The 22,696-nt window shown below is 25.4% G+C and overlaps 2 protein-coding genes across 7 annotated transcripts in view; both read left to right on the top strand.

Annotated features, from left to right (window-relative positions):
* Positions 1-15,192, top strand: part of LOC411958 (TWiK family of potassium channels protein 18) — a 34,486-nt gene extending 19,294 nt beyond the window's left edge. Inside the window, exons 1-6 of one of the 5 annotated variants that reach the window (XM_016916720.2) lie at positions 7,619-9,889; positions 10,906-11,108; positions 12,267-12,614; positions 13,501-13,608; positions 13,732-13,812; positions 14,338-15,192. In XM_016916720.2, coding sequence (XP_016772209.2) covers positions 8,116-9,889; positions 10,906-11,108; positions 12,267-12,614; positions 13,501-13,608; positions 13,732-13,812; positions 14,338-14,538 — 2,715 coding nt within the window. In that variant the 5' untranslated portion in view covers positions 7,619-8,115 and the 3' untranslated portion in view covers positions 14,539-15,192. Of the gene's footprint in view, positions 1-7,618; positions 9,890-10,905; positions 11,109-12,266; positions 12,615-13,500; positions 13,609-13,731; positions 13,813-14,337 lie in introns of those variants that run through there. The other 4 variants (XM_016916721.2, XM_026445380.1, XM_395425.6 and 1 more) reach the window with 4 other exon arrangements.
* Positions 15,193-19,422: 4,230 nt separating this feature from the next.
* Positions 19,423-22,645, top strand: LOC100578260 (WD repeat-containing protein 91). Of its 2 annotated transcripts, none has more exons than XM_006558263.3 (8): positions 19,423-19,640; positions 19,874-20,138; positions 20,231-20,346; positions 20,507-20,694; positions 20,783-21,098; positions 21,180-21,301; positions 21,410-22,064; positions 22,154-22,645. In XM_006558263.3, exons 1-8 carry the CDS (start codon positions 19,521-19,523, stop codon positions 22,301-22,303), a joined length of 1,932 nt encoding a protein of 643 aa, XP_006558326.1. In that variant the 5' UTR covers positions 19,423-19,520; the 3' UTR covers positions 22,304-22,645. The 2 variants fall into 2 exon arrangements, with proteins under 2 accessions (XP_006558326.1, XP_016772357.1); XM_016916868.2 differs by having other exon boundaries at positions 19,522-19,648.
* Positions 22,646-22,696: the final 51 nt, after the last annotated feature.

The following is a 22,696-nucleotide window of genomic DNA, read 5'->3' as shown; positions in this document are numbered from 1 at the left end:
TAGAAATTATCTTCTACAGAATATTATATGTTATAATGTATCTTCAGATGCAATTTCGTTTGAATGTATTACGCATGTGTCAAGATAAATCATTATATGTAACTGAGTGGTATTCTAGTCATTCCATTTTTATGCATATCTCTCTAAGAGTTGTCATCTTTATAAATATGTCAGAAGTTGTAAAAGTTTCATTTAATGATTAAATTCTTTTGTGTATAAAATATTTTTCTTTTATTTTTATTATAATAAAAAGATAAAACTATTTTTTCAAAAATTTTTCATATTACATAGATAATGCGAAATTCTTTCTTTGGAAACATAAAAACATAAAATGAATTAATTTATTCTTTAGATTACAAAAAAAAAGTTTTATAATGAAATTCATATTTTAACATAAAATATAAATTAAAGTATATACTAATATGATAAAAATCTGATTTTATTTCATTTATATTTTATTACATTTTAATATGTATTATTCTAAAAATATTTTTAATTCATAATTTCAATATAAAAAATAATAATAAATATTACTTATGCATTTTTAATTTATTAAAATAATTTTAATAAATTGGTTGCTTTTTAATTATTGATTATTTAATTAATTTTATTTGCGAATATCACTTGTTATTATTAAGACAAATTTTTCATTCAAATTCAAATATTTTTTAAATAAATGCTAAAAAAATTGTTTAATATTAATTTTTATAACAAATCTATCTAACAAATTTTATTAAAAAAAATAGATGATAATTCTAGGTTTAAACATTATATAGTAGGTTTAATTTTGTATTATCATATTAAAGATTTCTTAATAGTAATTATCTGTTTATTAAAGCTGCATTTAATCTATTTAATTTTTCATTATAATTAATACATAATAAATAAAATATAATAATTCAAATATTAATATATAGTTCAGAATACATAAATATTTAAGAATACTAAAAAATCTTGATTTAAATAATCTAAATAATTATATTTCATGATATTATACTTTTTATTTATATTTATATTTATTACACATTATCATAATTGCATTCATATTTCTACATAACATAAGTGAAATGACATTAAATTGTATTTTTATTTTGTATTGTACGAAGATTATATGGGATCAATACAAATTTAATGATTATAATAATAATATTTATTTAATTGGGAAATGTAGTGAAATTAATGATATGAATATTATCGAATCATAGTTAAGTGTTTAAATAATTTGACTTCCGATGACGATTCCGATGTATATTATGAATATACATATATATTATCCTAAATTTATGTTCAATCAATATTTGTTTAAAATTTACAATATTAATTATAATAAATAAGTCTAACTACATATTTTTTAAAAATATACAATATTTCAAAAATTTCATTTCTTCAAAAAATAATTATTGATAATTAAAAATCGACGAAAACACTTATTAAAAGATATTTTGATCAAGGAAATGACAACAAAAATTATATTAATAATTAAAAAATTTGATAACGATCGAAATTTACATATAAATAATTGAAAATTTTAAAACAGATCATAAATCATGAATTAAAAATGCGCAACTTTTATTTATTTTGTCATGTATCATCGTGGAATTATTCAGAATAACAGATATTTTTTTAAAATACTGCTACAAAATTTATTAAAATTATAAAATAAATACGAAATTTTGATGAATGAAATGATGAATTGTTACAATTTTAAATCACGCATTATCGATTAGTATTTTTTCATCAGATTTCTTAAATAATGAATCGATTATTGAAATCGAATTCGGTTAATCATTCACTATCAATTTAATTTTGTCAGAACAAAGAAACTACATTACACATTTTATTTTAGATATATAAATACGTGAATGCTTAGTTATGTTCGATCTGGTAGCTTTCCAAAAATCTGTTGGCCTGTATCATCTTTATTTTTGCGTATTTCAGAACTTACTTAAGCTTTTATACCAATATTACATGTGTTATCAAATTGTTTCATTTGGGATGAAAGACCTCATCAAATTTTCTCTTAGTAATATTCTTGGTATTCTTTATTTAAATTTAGTTATATCTTTTATACTTTTAATTTAAGTATCTTATAAAAAATTTAAATATACAAAAATATATAATATATAATGCACGAAAAGAATAAAATATCCATTGAAAAATATGTTGGCATTCAGAAACAGAAACAAATAAAACAATCAACAATATTATGCACTTAATCAATATGTGTTAAAATGATAAATAATTTATATAAGTAGATTAGTTTAATATCCCTAATTTTGATTTCAATATAATAGAAAGAAGACATACATATCAGTTTTAGAATTTTTAAATAATAATTTCAAAATTTGAAACTTAAAAAAGTTAGGTTAGGTTGATTTAAAGATTTGGAACTTACGGTGATTGAGATTAATAATATTTTGTATTGAATAATAAGATAAAAAAGAGAACTGTCATTTTCTTCAATTGCAAAAGATCTTACAAATATCTCAATTTTCTCTCGTTAAAAATTCAAACCTTATTCACTCGCAGCTCAATAGCTAAAATTTTTGACGTACATTCACGGTGACAGACGATGAAAAGTTCTGGCCTCGAGTCGCATTCGCCTAGATATACATAGGAACAAAAGGAAATTGCAATGTCGGTGAATTGGTACTCTTTGAATTAGAAATTGCGCCCTCGTATTTTCCCATTGCCGGGCAATGTTCACTGAAACGAAAATATCTTAATTGTCCCTGAAAATATTTACTTTCACCGGAGATTTATATTGTTTTCACTTTTGTTTGTCACAAACGGGAGACAAAATTGCACGATGTTTCTGAATCACGGAGACGCATCGTTCAATATAAATAAAAATTGAAATTTCGATGGATCTTTTTTTTTTTTTTTTCTCGTCTTTTTGTAAAAATATTTTTTAAAAACCCATACATTTTTGTAAGGTAAAATACTGAACGATAAAAAAGTTTGAAGCTAATTTGACACTAATTTGACGAAGAGAATTTCAAAAGATTTTGCAAAATTTAAAGCGCTATAAATTAATTAATATAAAACTACATTTTCATATATCGTTTTAATACCAATGCATTATATATACATACTTTTCGCTATAAATATTGTGCGTACTTTCTCTAAAATTCCATTTTCCTCTCTTTTAACTTTCGACCTCCATTCTAACCATTTTTCTCTTTGTTTGTAAAAATGCAGAATGTATTTGAATCGAGTCCGTGTTATAAAAAAGAAACGTAGAATTAAAAAGATGGAAGTGCTATTAAAACAGGGATAAAATGAAATGAAGCTGAGAGGTTTTCACGTTAAAATGCACGAGAAAAATTGGATCGATAAAGGGCATTTAACGAAGCATTAAATCGATCTCAAGTTGGACTTAAATGACACGTTCGTTGGTTTTAAGATGGGACGATTTACATAGGAGAATTAGAACTAATTAAACGGATTAAACACATCTGTCGCGTTAATTTTTTCAGAAGAAAAGCATTTTCTTCTCTTCCTTTTTCTTCTTTCTTTTTTTTCTTTTGATATCAATGATATTAAAAAAAAATCAAAGTCCTTTTTCTGCCTGAATTTTTTAAAAAAATTTCTCTTTTTTTTCAGAAAAATTTTATCTAAAGTTTAGAATTCAAAATGTTTTGAAATCTCAAAGATTTTAAGATTCTCAAGTTCTCGAAATCTTCTGCTATTTTTATGACTCGAAACTTTCGAAACACATGAAGAACTGGGAAATATAATGATATAAAATTCATAACTAATAAATGGAATTGTACTGTCATTTTAAGTTACAATAATTTTAACTTAGGAAAACTATTTTTCTTTTAAATATGAATATCTTTTCAAATAATTCTTACCTTTTCAAATAATTGTTGAAAATTGTTGTGATATGAATTTATTTAATTAATAGTAATCCAATTATATTTAATTATTAATATGTCCAATGTATTTGCTTATAATTCTATTTATCTTAAATTATAAAAGATATAACAAAATTATTAAAATTATACGATTATTTTTAAATAGTGAAATTTTTCTCTAATCTTTCAAATTAAGAATGCGTATTTTTGATTTTTTATATTCTTAAATAAATATTCTTTTAAGTTTTTAATTCTTATTTTTATTATATCATCAATTATGATATTTTTCTTTTATATTATTCAATTTTATATCATAAAGTAATGTTTACAATGTATTTTATCTATATATTTTATTAAAATATTACTTGTAAAAAACAAAACTTAAATTTCTGAAAATGATTGAATCAAAAATTTATAAAATCGATAAAAATAATGATAATTTCTAAATATTAATTATAATCTGTAGTACTTCAACAAATTTGTTAATCAAATTTAGATTTTAACAGTTTAAATGTTGTTGTGGAAATATAAAATTTTTCGTTTGTTATTTGTTATTGTATCTTAATAAGAAGGAACTTTATATTTCATTTGCCACATTATTTATTCATTCCTTCTCAAAGAATTTTAATATAGAAGCATAAAATACATCCCTTCTATTAACACTCAACGATAAATGAAACAAAGAAAGTTCTTTCTCTCACCAGAAAACGATAAATATGAAGTATAATTGAAAGAGTACAAATAAAAGAAGATTATATTATAAATATAAGTATGAATATTATAAAAAAAGGAAGATGGAGAATAATGGAATTTCTTTTAAATACAGAAAAATTAACATCAAAGCAAAGTAACTAGAGAAAAATTGAAGAAACTTTGTTCGTTAACAGAAGAATATTGTTTAAACGAAAAGTTAAAAAATTTATATCTTATTGTTAAAATTTTAGGAAAATAGATTTTTCTTCTTTCATTCTAAAATAAAACTTTTTTAAATAGATGAATGATGAGGAAAGTGAATAGAAGATGAAAGAATACGAAAATAAACGAATGACAAATTATCAAGATTGATATATTATATATTTGATTCTAAGATAGAGATGAAAAGCAGATATAAAGAATAAATAGAGATAGAAAGAAGTAGAGATTGAAAAGTAGCATTTCATTGAAATATATCATATTTTGTATCTCTCGTTAATTAACGGATAAAAATGTTGTAATAATATGAATTTATTTCTGCAGAGATTAATTTCAAAATACAATATGTCTTGAATAGAAAAATAACGCTTTTAAATTGAGATAAAAATTCAAATATTTGAAAATAAAAATTTTATTAAATTTCAGATGTTAATTGAAACAATGAATATTATATTTATTAAAATAATTTAAATATATAGAAAATATATAAAGATATCTATAATCTATAAAATATGCATCATTTAAAAATCAAACTGAATTAATTTTATATTTTAAAAAATCTTAATTTTAACTATATTTATAATAAAAATATATAATTAATATTTAATTATTTAAAAAATTACATGATTATTAGGAATATTGTATAAAAATATCTTTTTATTTTGAATTATCATATTCTCAAATTATTTCATTTCTGATTTTTGAATGAGACTCTATTATATACTATTTCATTAGAACCTGTAAATAAATTAAAAGTCATTAATATATAATTGATTAAAATTAAATTGATTATTTATTAAAAACTTGTTAACAAAAATTGTTCCAATATTATATACTTTTCTATAATTCTATAAATTAAAAATTTTAGAATATGTAGATTAGATTACAATTAAATTATATAACAAAATGATCAAATCTTATCTGATATTTCTCTGTATCAAATTTATTACTCATTTTCTTAATATCTCATTTTCTTAATTGAAACAATATTCTTTCAAAAATATTCTATATGTTCAATAAAATTCTACATTTGTCATATGATTAAAGTAATTGGAATACTTTTTGAAAAAATTAAAACATCATGCTGTAAAATTCATGAAAATTTTATTCAGAAGAATTCAGAATAAATTTGTCTTAAACTATCATTTAAAAACTTTTATGATCTGATTTATAAAAATTATTAGGATAATACTTTGTAATTTTAGTTGGATTTATGTGATTAAAAAATATAGTAAACGTTAAGAAGCTAATATTGATAACATCTCAAGTAAGCGAATAAGTTTCAAGAGCTATGAGAATCGTGAAACTTTGAAGAAAACTTTGAACAATCATTTTATATAAACGATTTCCTATTTTATCTTTGTGCAAATTGCTTCCTCTGGAATAAATATTAAACATTTCTTGCTATTAATGGGTGAAAAGAAGAAAGATCAAGTCCTTCTACATAAATATATTATGTTTAATTGATTTAATTTTTAGATAATTTCTGATTACTGGTAATTCATGTAACAATCAACATATTAAATAATAAGTTTAACTTATTGTATATTAAATTGTATATTGCATCTGCAAATCTTAAATTTCTCATTAAAAAAAAATTTTTGAAAACATTTCAATTTAGTGATCAGATTAATTTAGAATTAAATTAAATTACTTAATTTTAAATATTTAAATATTTTTCTTTACAATTTTATTAGTTTTACAATTCTATATTCTATATTTTGTAATAACAACATCTTCAAATCTTATTTTCCACGAAATCCTGTATAAACTAATTTTGCAAAGCTTTTATAACTATTATAATATTCTACACAGATATGGAATGAAATTTTATTCGAATAAAAAAAATAAAACTAAATCAAAGTTAAGTTATTCAAGAATACTAAATAATTTTTTATTTAAATAAATCGAATAAAATATTCATTTGCGATATGAGAAATTGTGTAAGAAAAATAGTAAAATTGATAATCAAAAATTTGAGGATTCTTCTATTTCGAAAAAGTACTACCATTATTTTTATACATGTATATACTTCTACACTTACATAAAAATATATCTCATTCTATAGTAAAATTATATTAAATTATAAATTATATTCTTGTATGTAAAAAAGCAATGTTATTCATTTGTGATATTTAATTATCACATTTACGTACATATTTTTTATTTTAGTGTATATTTTCATTATTTTTTTAAGTAACTAAAAATTTACTTGAATGGATCATTTTTCTTCATTCAAGAAATGATTAAATAAATAAAATTTAAGCAGTTCAAGAGAGCAGTTTCAAGTTCAGACATCAATCATTTCGTGACTCAGAATGAGGACAACTGTTCTAAATTCAAAAAAGAAAAAATCGCATAACGTTCACGAGCGAAGCATGTTTTTAAAACAAATTATTTACATGTAACAAATCATATTTCATAGTCACAAAATCGTCATTTAAAAATAAATTCTACGATTTTATCTATTAATAAAATTTGTTATATAAAACTTCTTTTATATGTATACCTATATATATATATCATAAAAATAATTTAATTTATATAAAATATAAAAAAACGCACATTAACTTATAATTTCTTAATAATTATCTAAAATAATATTATTAACTAAAATTCTTTTAAACCAAACACAACTTCCCAATATTGGATCACGAAATGTGATGCATCAATCTTCCAGAGCAGTATTGAAAAATAAAAATTCATTTATTCATTCCATAAAATAACAAAATTCTCAGAATTCTCAATGAAATGTAACCAATCTTTGAAAACGAGAAGAAAGAATGAAAATTCATTTACAATTAACATACAATGCAAACAACTTATCCGTTGACTAATTATAATTAAAAATAATAAAAAATAAAATTCCTTTAAACCAGTTCCCTAAACAACTCCTTCTCGACTAATTCCACGAAATAATAACGGATCGCGAAAAGTGATGCGTCAAAACAGCCTTGAGAACAGCAGAGCCGCATAGCGCTCGAAAATTCGGAAGGGTGGTGGTAATAACCGATTGCAGGTCGGGTTGCCGAATACCGCGGGCCGTTGAACGGGTTGCAGTTGCTGCAGGGCCGGCATCGCGGTTGGCCTCTCTCGGTTGCGCGCGATTCGCGTGCCAGCTTCGCTCGATACCCGCTGCGGCAAAACTATCCGGTTCCGCTGGTAACAGACTGCTGTGTGGTGGGAGCAGCCTCTGTTTTATTTCTGTCTCGGTCCGTCCTCTGTCTCTGCACCGGGGGGGCAGACGACAAGACGCAATCGTGTGCAGTTTTCGCGTCGTTTCGGTCACAGTGTCCGTGTCCGACATCGCGATTAACGATCCTTCACGATCGTCCATCCCGCCATGGAGGACAGTTACACGGTGCACAGGCGGCGCAAGGCGGCAGCGAGAAGGCGGGAAAAGACACCTGATCCGTCGTCAAGGAACCAACAGCTGGTCGAGACGTCCGACGACGAGGAGGAGGCGAGACGCGCCAGAATGATACAGATGGCGGAGGATGCCGAGCGGATGGAATTGGACGGGGACGCAAAGGTTAGGGACGAGCTGGAACCGAGGATAGAGGAGAAAAAGAAGAGGAGTCCGTCGAAAGTAGTGGAACGTGATACGTTACCGAAAATGGGTGAGAATTCTCCTTCGAAAGAGTCGCAAACACGTGAAAGTGACGGTGTGGACGAGGCGAGTGCTCGGTCGATAAAGAAGGAGGTGATCAGTAAAGTCGATAACGAAAGTCCAGTGAAAGAAGAGTCGACGGTCGTCGAGGTTATCGCGATGCAGGAAGGATATAAGGATGATGCGTCGAAAGAGGAAACGGGAATTATCGAAAAGGAGAAATACAAAGATGCTATACCCAAATCGAAAGAAATCGACGGAGATGTCGATCGACCGGTCGAACCTAGGAAAATGGAGAGACGGTTGAAGAAGAAATCGAGGGAACGATTGGAGAGGCACGGTCAGTCGAGCGATTCCAGCGATATGGAGGAAGTAGAGAGGCATCCTAGGAGAACGAAGTCGCCGGAAGTGGGAAAGGTTATTAAGACGAAGAGGACAGCGTCGAAGAAGATCAGCGGCGGCGATCTCGACGTCGCAACGAGACACGTGATCGAGAAGCCTCCGAGGGAAAAGAAATCGAGTAGGCAAAAGCTCGAGGAAGACTCGGTTCAAGTGAAACCGGAGAGGAGGCGATCCAGATTGTACAGTCAAACGGACGACACGGACGAGGATCGTAAAATGAAGAAAAGCGAGTCGTTCCCCCGCCAGGGCGGGGAAGTGATCGTGAAGAGATCCAGCTCGGACGCGAAGAAACAGATAATCCCTTTGAGCAACGACAGCCTGATACAAGACTTCGCCAAGGCTCAAGAAGAGTATCTAAGAAGGGAACAGGGTATCCTTGATCCTGACACACCGGACGTGTTCGAGGATGCTCAAGAAACGATACTGAGAAGAAGGAAGTTCAGCACACCGCTCACAGAGAGCGAGGAAATTGCCATCGAGAAGTCGATCGAAAAATTGAAAGAATCCGAGGAGAAGAGGAAGAAATCCTGGTTCCCTTGGCTTCCTTTCTTCGCTAAGAAAATAGAAGAGAAAGAATCGGAGACTGAGAGGGACGAAGGAGGATCGAAGACGATTTCGGTTATCGAAGAGACGTCGAAGAAAAGGCAGACGAAATTAATTATCGACCAACCAACGAGAGTCACTCTGATGGACTTTTTGAGAGCGTTGAGGGACGTAGTTGCCGAGTTTAAAGCATTCGTGGAGCAAAATCCGAAGGAGACACGAATTGTGAGGAGATTGAGGAATCGTTGCTTGTCAGAGTTGATGTTGGTGATGATCTATTGCGGTTTGGGCGCGTTCGTGTTCCGGTTCACCGAGGGGGCATTCGAGGCCTTCTACAAATGCGGCGTGAAACGGGTGAAACGTGATTTCTTGGACACTTTGTGGAACTACAGTCACAATTTGAGGGAGGACGACTGGAAGAGCATGGCCCGGCGGAAGTTGATGGAGTTCGAGGAACAATTGCACACGGCCCACGAGGCGGGGGTTCACACGTACAGCGGGCAAAGAAGTTGGAGCTTTTTGAACGCCGTTGTTTACTGTCTGACCGTCATAACCACCATCGGTGAGGAAAATACCGGATATAGAAGAGATTATGTGGGAGGGTGAAAGGGTTTGATATATGACCAAGTGAGGCGATATACGATTGAGCCGTAAAACGTTTTACGAGTTCCGTATTGATTTTCCGAGTGGTGAATATAGTTGTGTTGACGATAGTGTGCCACTTGATATTTGTCAAAAGCTGAATGCGCACGCGTCCGATGGCAGTTGTGAAAATATATAAAATTGATAAAATTTAAAATGAGAATAATAATTTTCCAATTTCTGCTCAATGTATACGCGAGAATACATTGAATTTTGTGATGATTTGATGACAATTGAAACTGACAATTAATAATAAATCTTGGTATTGATGGTAAATAGGATATTTAATAAAAAAAAATAAATTCGTAATTTATCTTTATATTATTATTAATTAGTAATTTTGAATAATTGAAAGTTTAATTTTGAGAACAAAAGCTATCTTGAATTTGCATAATATAATTTATCCAATACCTAATTAAATTAAAACTAAAAAATTATAAAATGCAATTCATGAATATTCATAACAAAATTATGAATATTTATGAATATATTTAATTAAAGAGAATCATCTATCTTTTAGACATCTTTTCATTTAATCTAATAAACTAATTCCAATTAATCGAAAATTTATCAACAACGTGGAACTCGAATTGATGTCCAAAACTTAAAATTTAAAAGGAAATTTAAAAAAAAGAAGTAATTGTAATTATTCAAAATATCCGCATGAAAACAATATTCTATTATTGGAAAATACGACGAGTAAACAACCGCCAAATTATGCCACTAAAACTGCTAAAGTTAGATCAAATGCCATTGCAATATTTAGTATCACCTAGGTTATTTTTGTCCCATGGAAATATAGAAGATGATCGAATGAGTCTCGAGTCTCTCTCTCTAAAAATTTCAATTCTTATCGCTGATAATAGATCACATTACAATATTTCAAGTATTATCAGTGTTTCGCAATTACTCAGAAATTCTCTCGCGTTATTTTAGGATACGGCCACATTTCACCCAGTACCAACACCGGAAGAGCAATCACAATAGTTTACGCTATCTTCGGGATCCCTATGTTTCTGATAATACTGGCTGATTTTGGCAAATTATTCACACGTGGTATCAAGTTCCTTTGGGCGTTCGTCAGGAGGCTCTACTATACCGGAAGTTGCCGGAAAGTTCGTCGAACTGTACCTGTCCAAGTAAGAAGTTTAATAAAAGAAAGGATCAGAATTGTGAAATAGAGATTAAAAGATCGGTTTAAGAATAATTTTATTATCTCATATATTTTTCATTAATAATGCTATTAATTTTGTATATTATGGACATCTGTTATATTATTAAATAATTTTTTCAATGATTATTATTTATAGGATTTAACTGAATTGAAAATAGATTGTTTTTTATATTTAATAATTTTATTTTTAATTTCAATATATTAAGATTTTAAGACCAAATATATTATCAATTATTCTAGGTTGAGATGGATTGGTGATATTGGTTTATTATTAATTATAGGATTAATAACATATTATGGTAGATGAAATTTAAGTTTCTATAAAATAAATGAATTTATAATAATTTTTTTGTTATTAATAGCTGTTATATTATTTTTGTATATATGGATTTTTTCCATTTTTCTTTGTAATTTCATTTTTTTTTAAATATAAATTTCATGAAAGAAGAAATATTATTAAAAAATTTCTTGAAAAACTAAAATCAATATATAATTGAGTTTCCAGCAGATAAGGATAGATTTATTTGTAACTTTAGAAAATTATAATTTAAAAAACTATAAAATTAAATTATTTATAAAATTATCATAACTGTTTTTGCTTAATATTAAAAGAAAAATATTGAAAAAATTAATTTTTAAAAATTTTATTTTTATTAATATATCAATCAATTTTTATTAATAATTTTATTAGATGCAAGGTAAGAATAAATCTAGATCTGCATTCTTATTTCACTTAATAATCTATTTTTATTTCATAGAATAATAAACATTCAGAAAATTTATAATAAATATTTGTTCCTGTTACAATACTTGCATCTAACTTATAACAATGTGGAATTTTGTTTAATGAGTCAAAAATAATCAAAAATGGTATACTCACCTCTTCTTTCAAGATCCTCGACAAGTAATTTTTATTTTAATTACAAATATCCATTTTAAAACGAATAACAACAAACAATTAAACAAGTTATTATTAAAAGAAGTTGTTTATCTAAAAACTTCTTTTATATATTTATATTTATCTAAAAAATTTATCACAATCTGTTATTTACAATTTAAAACAGAATAATATAATATTATAATTCCATAATTTCATTGAACAAAAAAAACTTTTCTTAAACAGGAGGTAATGAAAGGCGTGCAATTGGTGTACGATCTAGCAACGTTTAAGAGGCCCTCGCAGATCAATCCGGAGGATATTGAAGAAATGCAGAAACAGGCACAACAATCTCAAACTGTTCTCAATTTGGATGGAAACGTGCCTGACACACCTGAAACACCAGCGATGTCAGCGTTCGCTGTCGACGACGAGTTCAATTTACCGATCTCTGTTGCCATCTTTATCCTTGTCGTTTACATCTTCATCGGCGCGGCTATATTCTGGTGGTCGGAAGAATGGGGCTTCTTCGAGAGCTTCTATTTTGTCTTCATCTCCATGAGTACTATAGGTTTCGGCGATTACGTGCCACAGGTGATCTTTTCTTTACCCCTCCCTTTTTTTTTTTTTTTCATTTATCTCAACGACGTTTTTAATCGTCGTCTGATATTTTGCATCTTGCTCCAATCACATCCGTTCCCCCTAGATGAAGAGATTCATTCGTTATGAGAGTGAATTCAAAGAGACACGTTTGTTGTCAATACATACTTTTTAGAATAAAAATTAATTAAAAATGTTCAGTTATATCGCATGATAAGAACAAATTTTGCAAATTTATTTAATTCAAATATTCTAGTTTCAATATAATCATAGTTCAAATCTAATGAAAAATGAAATCATGCTACAATTTCATGTTATTTTAAGCGCATAAATTATTTCAATGTATTGGGTATAAGACTGAAGAATATATAAAAATATAAAAAAATTTTTAATCAATTTAAATAATTGTGATAACTGTTTTTGAATATGATTGATTTCTTGAAATATTTTGCAACTCAAACTATGATTCTCAGCCTGATGCATATGTAAATTTTCAATTGATATTTTTTCCTGATTTTTCTGAAATTGATAAAATCAGAGAGAAAAAATTCATGATAAAATAAAAGATTAATGTCTTATTTCAATATTTCCTTTTTTTTTTTTGTTTTAAATATATCTTTTGAAGATTTTGAACAAGAAGAAATTTTTAATTTTTAATTTTAAATACATATATCCTTCTTTTAATCCATTATAAAATATTTGATTCAAAACGTTTCTCTTAGAAGAATATTATTCTTCAATTTTCATTTGCAATTAGCGTTCGCTTTGTATCTGACCGATGGAATGTTCCCTTGTCCCAACAATTCTTCAATAGTGAAGCCATGTCGTTAACATATAATTAATTTATTTTCTTGCTTCTTTCTTTCACGGTGGCGTTCAGATGGTAAGCTTTGAAAATCAAAAAGGTCATCATCAACAAATAGACAAACTAACAAAAAAAGATACATATAATACGAAAAATCGTACAACATCGTATATACATTATTCTGTACGTGCTTTTTGCATAAATATCACTTCAGCACAATTGCACGTGTTTTCTTATTGAAAATTAAAAATTTTGAAGAATGGCAAGTATACATGCACAAATTAACAAATTGATTGGTTGGTCTAGCATCCCGTATACATGATGGGTTCGATAATATACCTGGTGTTCGGCCTGGCCCTCACATCTATGTGCATCAATGTTGTGCAGGTATAAATCTTTTATTTTTAATTAATTTTTCTTCAATTACATTCGTTATCTTCTTTATCGGATATTATATAAGAAGATTTTCCACAAATTTGATTCCTTAAAATTTATTTTTATATTATGTTTCAGAAAAATCTTCTAAAATATCAAAAGATTTCCAATTTAAATTCAAATTATTATTATCAATTTATTAGAATACGTTTTACTATTATATATTTAACGAATAATTCTTTTTACAAACAAAATATGCAAAAGATTATAAATATTTCATTAATAACACTTAAATTCTACATAATTTTTGTGTTTCTATGATAATAATTTCTAATATAATATTTATATTCAATGTAAGAATATTTAATCTAATTTATATTTATATTAATTTAATTAATCTATAATTTTATAAAATATAAACAATTATTTTAAAAAATATAAAATTAATTAAGTCAATAAAAATATATATACAAATGGATATAAAAACTAGAATATTTATACATGTTTTAATAATTTTTCGTCAATCTTTCGTCACAGGTGATGTTATCAGATTCATTCAGGCATGCAAGTCAGAAGATTGGCGCGACGATTGGCTTTGAAGTCGCTGAAGAGGATCGATCAGTGAATCCAGTGATTCCTCCACCTGTTGAAATAGCTGATGTTCATGTTTCTGTCAAAGAGTCGGATAGCGGCGAGAGGATCGCACCCAAAGCCAAACAAGAGGACATGGATTTATAGAAATTTTCTAAAAAAAAATTTTTAAAATTGAAAAAAAATAACAAAAGAATATTCGAATCATCCAATCGATTGCTGCGTTCGCACAACAAGCACCAATGACACGCGCGCATTTCCGCTTTAAAGCCATGTTTGTTCGCTCGCTTAAACGAACAATGTTCAATGACGAATTAAAATAATGGAAATAAAGATACACACACAATTATATATATAAATATATATAATTCACTTTGAGATTGGTGCTCGATCCAATAGCTGTTCACATGTGTATATGAACAGTGTTATATATACATATATATATATATATATAACGGCCAATCGACACTTCTAACCTCTTTATGGGACACGGGCTGTTAAAACATATGATCTACCAATTACTGCACTCTAGTCATAACAAAAAATACACGTAATTATGAATTTCTTTACGTTTGGTATGAAACTATCTTTGAAGCATTTTTTGATAACTGAAATTATATTATTAATATATTAGTTTCGATCAATTTACGAATCGATACGAAATTCGAGTTTATTTTTAGATTTTTCTAATTGGAAAATTAAAGTTAAGATAAGTAAGTTCCGTGTCGTGCAATCATTGAAAGAATTCCAATGCATGGTAAAAATATTAAGAGAGCAAAGATATTTTTTAATTCTTAAAAAGAAAAGATAAAAAAATCAAAAATAGCTATAATTCTACGATTTTTTTTATTAAAGCAAATTTTAATCAAGCTTGAATAAAGTATTTGAGATTTTTAGATGTAATAAAAAAAAAATTATAATAAAAAAAAATTGCAACGGGTTATAGCTACGTATAATTAAATATTCTAAGCTAATCTTCTTGGCTTTAAAATTTCAACTGTGAAATTTTCAATTATGACGCGATACGGAACGTATTAATATTCTTTAAAACTTTGAATATTAATGTTCGATTTTCATTTCTATTTATAATCTCAAATTTTTGGCCTATGAAAAATTTGAAAGATGTCATCTACATTAAAATCTATATTAATTATCCTATACAAATTAACGAACAATCAATAAGCAAAATATAACAAAATAAAATCATCACAATACAAATAAATTAATTTAATAATTACAAAATGTAAATAAGGTTATCCGATACTTTTTATTTCGATAAAGAACAAGATATAATTCTATAACTATTCTTACTATTTTTCACAGGCCAAAAACAACATTATTATTATAACAAATTATTATTATTTATTTTAGATTTATTTATCGTAGTTTATTGTTGACAATAAATACAATCTCGTACTTTATATATTTTTTAGATTATTATATCGCTGTTTTCTTTTTTGCCTCAAATTGTTTTTATATTATGTACCAAAAGTGATTTCGAACAGATAATATAATTGTTAATCTTTCAATCTTTTAATTCTGTTCGAATGTTCTGTTTTTAAAAAATCGTATAGATAATCGTATTGTTTAAACGATCTTCCAGTTATGTTCGTAAAATAGTATGGTTAAAATATGAAGATATTTATTTTTATTCAATAATATTAAATTGTAAACAATATTTTCTAATTTACAATATTTTCTAATTTCGATAAATAAAAATCGATAATTTATAAAAATATTTTAATATAAAATATATATTGAAATATTTATTTTTCAATTAATTTAAAATATTTTTTTAAATTTTTATTAATATTATATTAGTGATTTATTCAATCATAATAATATTTTTACTTTTTCTATTTTTATATGATTTATATTATAATTATTTTATTCACATTATATACACATTTGTATATTTCAAAAAAAGAACATACATGATCAAACAATTTGATCATGTTAAAAAATAATCATGTTAAAATATTTATAAAACAAAATATTTTTTCCTTTTTTAATAATGAATAAAATTTTCAGTACACAATAAATCAAAATGAAGTATTAAGAAAAAAGATTGTAATTATGAATATTGTTGTAAAGAAAAAGATAAATATATTTGACGATCGAACTGGAAGATCGAAATAAATTTTCGTCGCGGGAAGAGGAAGAAAAAACTTGTGCCTTTTAAAAATGAACTGTATTAGCTATTAATATTTTATCAGGTAAAAATAAAAATCCCTGAAATGCAGTTAAATTATAGAAATAGAAGAAAAAAAATATATGGCGTATACTACTCGTTGCTAAGCATCAAAAATATACTTCTTCTTTCCTACGAAAAAAAATATAGCAGATCGCTTAGTGTCTATACAATATATCTGCAATTTTACTACACATTGCAAATCCACTTAACAAAAAGAAAACGAAATAAAAAACGAACATTTTGATTACCGGTAACGAGTATTTGTTATTATTATAGTAATGATCATAATGATATCATTGTGAATTTTATTTACGAATAAATGTTTAAGATATAGGATTTTTTATCTTCATTTCAATTATTTTCCTTATACATCATAAAAATAATGAATAAATTAAATATTTTTAAATAATTCTATGTAGATGCCTATGTCTTAATATTTAAATCTTTAATGCACACTAAATTTCTAAAATATTTATAGATAGATGTTAATATATTCATACAATATCTTTGCAAGATAATTTTTAGAGATCAAAACAAATTGGTATAATATAAATAAATAATATAAGGGTATAATATAAATAAAAATTGGTATACAAAAATATTAATTTAAAACTTATTTGTTAAATTAAAATGGGTTTTAAAAAAATTGAAGAAGACAAAATGAAATGCAAAAGAAGATCATTCAATTTTCAATTTCTAATTATTTATAAATAAATAAACATTAATCGAAATTTTTATTTATCAACTTTTAAGTTTATTTTAATCTTCTAAATAAATTCTCTAAAAGTATTCTGCGAATATATTAATACTTTATGTGGTAATAATAAATTTGTATTTATAATAACATAAAAATCTTTTGCGACATATAGAAATGAATTTATATAAAATACGAAATATAAAATAGTATTATATTTTATTTATTTATGATATATAAAAATATAAATATATAATATATTTATATACAAAAATGGACATATATAAATATGTATATTTACGAGATATAACTTTAATTTTTAATTAATAGGCAAAAAAGACAATAAAGTTAATTATATATGAAAACTTGAGCATATAAATTTTGCAGAACAAATATAGACAGATAGATATAGAAAAAAAAATAATGAAAGAAGGACAGAGTAGAATAAAAATTGAAAATCATTGCCATCTTAAGATTACTTTAGCAGATGAAGCAGATATAGACAGAAAATAAATAAATAAATAGAAAAAGGATAGAGATAGATGTAAAAATTGATAATCTCCTATCTCTTGAATGTAAAAAATATTTTTTTAGGAGTATTCAAGAGATATTTTTGAAGAAATATCTTTGGCATTCAAGAGATGGCGCTAATAGTCAATTCTTAATTATACATTTTTATTTTTTTTCTTATTTTTATTTTATTATTTACTATTATTTATTTTATCTCATTTATTTTATTTTATCTAATTTAGAAATAACGGTAATTTTCTAATTTTTATGCTGATATAATCATGAATGCTTAATTATTTTACTCTTCCATATTGTAGGTATTTTAACAACCACAGAATCTGTTTACAATCATTCATATATTGTAATATGTTGATATATATTTAATTTTTATATTTTCATCCTATCTTTATTTTTCTACTATTCTATCATGCTGTCTTTATCTATTTTGTATATTTTCTCTTATATGTACTTATATGTACTATATATATATAACTATAGATGAAATAGGAATATAATTTCTATTAATTATTTTTTTCTAAAAAAACTATAATATGTTTTAATCTTTAATGTAAAAATAAATATTATATTCCCATTTTATAATGTATTTCTAAGACAACTATTTAGCATAATTCGCCATATATGATGTAAAATATATGGTATAAAATACTATTCAATATAGCAATGAGATTTAAATAACAAAATAAACAAAAATTTAATACAATAATAAAAAAAAAATAGAAAGAAATTTTGTACTCTATTAAAAACGATATTATTAAAAATTCGAATCTATTCTCTTGTTTCTTTTACATGTTTACATTTATATTATATGTAAACATGGTAATTTTTTTTCATAATACATTTATATATTATATATTATATTTACGTATAATATATATATTATGCAAAGATTATAAAATATTTAAATTCTTTTAGATATTTCATTCAATATAACTATACTTTTTGTTCCTCTTGATTTTAATTCAAATATAAAAATATATCACATTCCATAATTATTAATTTTTTTTTAGTTGTTCATAGATTGTATTTTAAGATATTATGAAAAAAATAAATTGGGATATTTGAATTATATAATAACTATTTGTTTGAATAAATTTTTAATATAATAGTTAATTTTCAATATTAACTTATTAATTTTATATTATATTAACATAATATAATAATGTATAATATTAAAATTTCAATTAAATTTACCATTAAAAAAATTTATTACTAAAATTATTAAAAAAAAGCAATAATATAGCAAATAAAAATTATTTTTAATATTTTCAAATATAGATTGTATAGGGAATTTATTTTTATTATTTTAGTAATCTTATATTAAATTATAATGATAGAAATAATTATATAATAATATATTATTATTAATATATTAATAATAATAATATATGATTATAATATTAAAGATATTTTATCATATATGATTTTATATAATTCATTTTTAATTATTCAATTGCAATCTCATGTTATGCTATTATCGTTAACATTAAGAATATTAATGTTTAATGGTAAGATTCAAGAGTCCGCCTTTATATAAGATAAAAAATTAGAATAAGTGATATTATTTAATAGATAAATATTAATATTGGTCACATTGTTTGTCACAGGCTAAAAAAAATTCCCTATTCAAACATTAAAATGGCTAAAGGATGACAACATACAACTGTCACTTGAAGGAAAAAAAGTTAATATTTCGAAGAGAAATAAGAGAAAATGTCTCATATTCAATATGTGGACGAATTGGTCAAGGAATATTTGCTATTTAGGGGTTTCAGTCAAACTTTGAAGGCTTTTGATAACGATTTGAAAGCTGAGAAAGAGAAAGGTTTCAGGGTGAGCGCGTAAGCACTTAAAGTGATTAAAAAAAAGAGAGATAAAACTATATGAAAATCATATGTACAAATTTTATTTAATTAAGAAAATGATAAAAATAAAATAAAAAAAATATGATATTTTATAATCTATTTATAATCTATAATATTTATAATTTTTAATTTGAAATAAATTTATTCATTTCTGTATGATGATTTAATTCTAATTAAAATTTTTCATTATTTTTTTATCAGGTTGATAAAATTGTTGATCAATTGATGCAATACATATATAATTATGACTTAGCATCTTTAAGAGAATTATGGGGACATTTAGACATGAGAATGTTCTCTCGTTTAGAAAGTCATTTCACACCAGCTGTGAGAAAATTAGAGAATGCTGTTTTAAAAATGTACCTAGTTAATGCAGCTGTAAACAATAAACAAGATAGGATTCAAGAATTTTTTATAAAAATGACACCAGAGTTACAAGGACATTCAGAATGGAAAGAATGGTTTGGTAGGATATTTTATTTTTTTTTTTTTTCTCTATATTTTTATTCATATAAATTGCAGAAAAAAGTATTTTGTATTTTTTTTTTATTTTTACAGCATTACCATTTGTTAAAAATCCTGAAGACAATCCAGCATATTCTGTTCATTTTAGTAGACAGTGGCAGGACACTATGTTAGTGTCCCTGCATAATTTTCTTGCTACTATTTTTCAAGTAGGTGAAAGGTATTTTGCATCGTGCCTCTCATTTATAAATTTTAATATTTTAAATTGTAGAAAAAAAATATATATATATTTATTAATAAATATATTTATCTGTATATATATATTTAATTAAGCAATGTACAGTCTAATTTTTTATTTGTTAATTATAGTGTATGCCACAACCAACATTACTTGCAATAGACGAAGATACAAATAGATTAAAACGTCTTCAAGAAGAGAATGAAGCATTGAAACAACGTTTAAGTGAATCTGTTAAAATAGAAAATGTAATGGATGTAAATCCAGGACCAGCTCCTCAACAATTACCACTCATGGATGATTTTTATATTATAGCACAGTAAATATTTTCACTAACTATTTCATAAACAAAAATAATTTAATATCCTATATTATTAATATGATTATGTTTCTTCTTATTCAAATAGAGAATCTCCTTTATTAGAAAATCCTAAAACTTTAAGAAATCTTATAAGAAATATAGGCGGTGGTTCCAGTCCAATTTTAAATAGAAAGCCTGGAACAAGTACAAAGAAAGTTGTAGAATCTGAAGTGATATCAACAAAAAGAACTAATACAAAAGGAAAAATAAATTCGATCAATAAATCTGAACCTGTTAGTAAAAGAAGCATTAGCTGTGATTCAAGATTAACAAGTTCTAGAAAAAGAGATTCATCTATTGATACGGTAGCCGAACGGAAAGCTAAAGATAAAATCGATTCCACTTATATTCTTTTGAGTCAGGTAAAATATTATTTGTACATTATGAGTATTTATTATATAGAGAATATTTTACAAATTTTTATAAAAAATAATTATTTTTAGGAAGAATATACAGAACATAAAACATCAATAATTCAATGTAAAAGTAATGCAAGTGGTTCTTACGTTGCTACAGGTGATGCTGATGGTATTATTAAAGTATGGACTCCGATACCATCACCAAAGTAATTATATTAAATACTTATTTAGATAATAAAATATTAATTATAGAATATCAATTTTTATAATTATAATTTTGCTAAATTTATTTTTTATTTTTTGTTATCCAATAGAACTGTCACTACATTTGTCTCTACTCCAGCAAACTCAAATAAAGCTATTACAGCATTAGATTGGATATCGAAAAATGAACGATATTTTTTACATGGAGATAATAATGGCCTAATTCAATTACATGATACTCGCGATTACAAAACTTTATGGGATATTCAACACGAGAACTCTCGAATCATTACTTTATTATGCAATCCAACAGAATCAACATTTGTATGTTCTGTATCTGATTCAAATGAAGGAAAATTATTATTATATGATATAAAAACAAGAAAATTAGAAAGAATCTTGCCAATGGAACAAAACGTAACTGCACTCTGCTCTGCATTTAATCATAATGGACAACTTCTTATTACGGGATTATCTAATGGAAATATTTTAATACACGATTTAAGACGAAACGAAATTATTGATAACATAAGTTGTCATGCAAGTCCAATTATTGATATAGAATTAATTAATGATTACACAAATATTTGTACACAAAGTGAGGATGGAAAACTTTGTCAAAGAAGTTTAAATCATTCAGGAAAGATTTTATGGGAAACAAAAATTAAAGTAGAAAAAAATACAGTTCATGGAAAATTATTTACTTTTGATCAAAGTGGAAACTATATGCTACTTTGTACACAAACTGGAGGAAATATATACAAAGTATATAATTTTCATTATCTAATTATATATTAAATATTTCAAGTAATTTTATTATTTAATTTAATATTAAATATAATATAAATTTTCAGATGCCACCAGGTACACAAGCAAAAATTTTAGAATTAGGCGGACATAAAGGTACACTCTGTTGTGACTGGTCTACTGCCAATCAATCCGGAACTTGTATAACTGGTGGCGCAGAAGGAAAAGTACGTGTATCGACGTTACTTTCACCATGATACAGAAGCAAAATTAGTATCTGTGTGAATTCATGAAATATCATGTAAAATTTATAAGACTAGCTCAAATTTGTAGATACTAAATATTTAGTATAATGAATGTTAAAAAGAAACTTTTTAGTCATTATGTTGCATAATGAAATTTAAGAATATCTCATTTAAAAGACATTCAAAGTATCATAAGATACTTTGAAGGAAAAATCCAAATATTTTATGAAAAGTACAATGAATGCAAACGTATCATGCGTTAGCGTAAAGTTAAATGTATTATAATACTATCTTTAAAATGAAATCAGGGACTATCAATTGTACAGAAACTATTATAATTGTAAAAAAAAAAAATATATATATATATAAGACACATTAGGATAGATAATCGAAAGATTTTATAAA

Source organism: Apis mellifera, linkage group LG15 (genome assembly GCF_003254395.2).
Source record: "Apis mellifera strain DH4 linkage group LG15, Amel_HAv3.1, whole genome shotgun sequence".
Lineage (NCBI taxonomy): Eukaryota > Metazoa > Arthropoda > Insecta > Hymenoptera > Apidae > Apis > Apis mellifera.
The sequence above is the reverse complement of the archived record's forward strand: the minus strand, read 5'-3'. Positions and strand labels throughout refer to the sequence as shown.

Coding starts and splice junctions, on each gene's coding strand:
- LOC100578260 (XM_006558263.3), top strand. CDS start 19,521: ATGTCTCATATTCAATATGTGGACGAATTGGTCAAGGAATATTTGCTA. Junction 19,641..19,873: donor AGAAAGAGAAAGGTTTCAGG/GTGAGCGCGTAA, acceptor TTTTTTTATCAG/GTTGATAAAATTGTTGATCA. Junction 20,139..20,230: donor AGAATGGAAAGAATGGTTTG/GTAGGATATTTT, acceptor TTATTTTTACAG/CATTACCATTTGTTAAAAAT.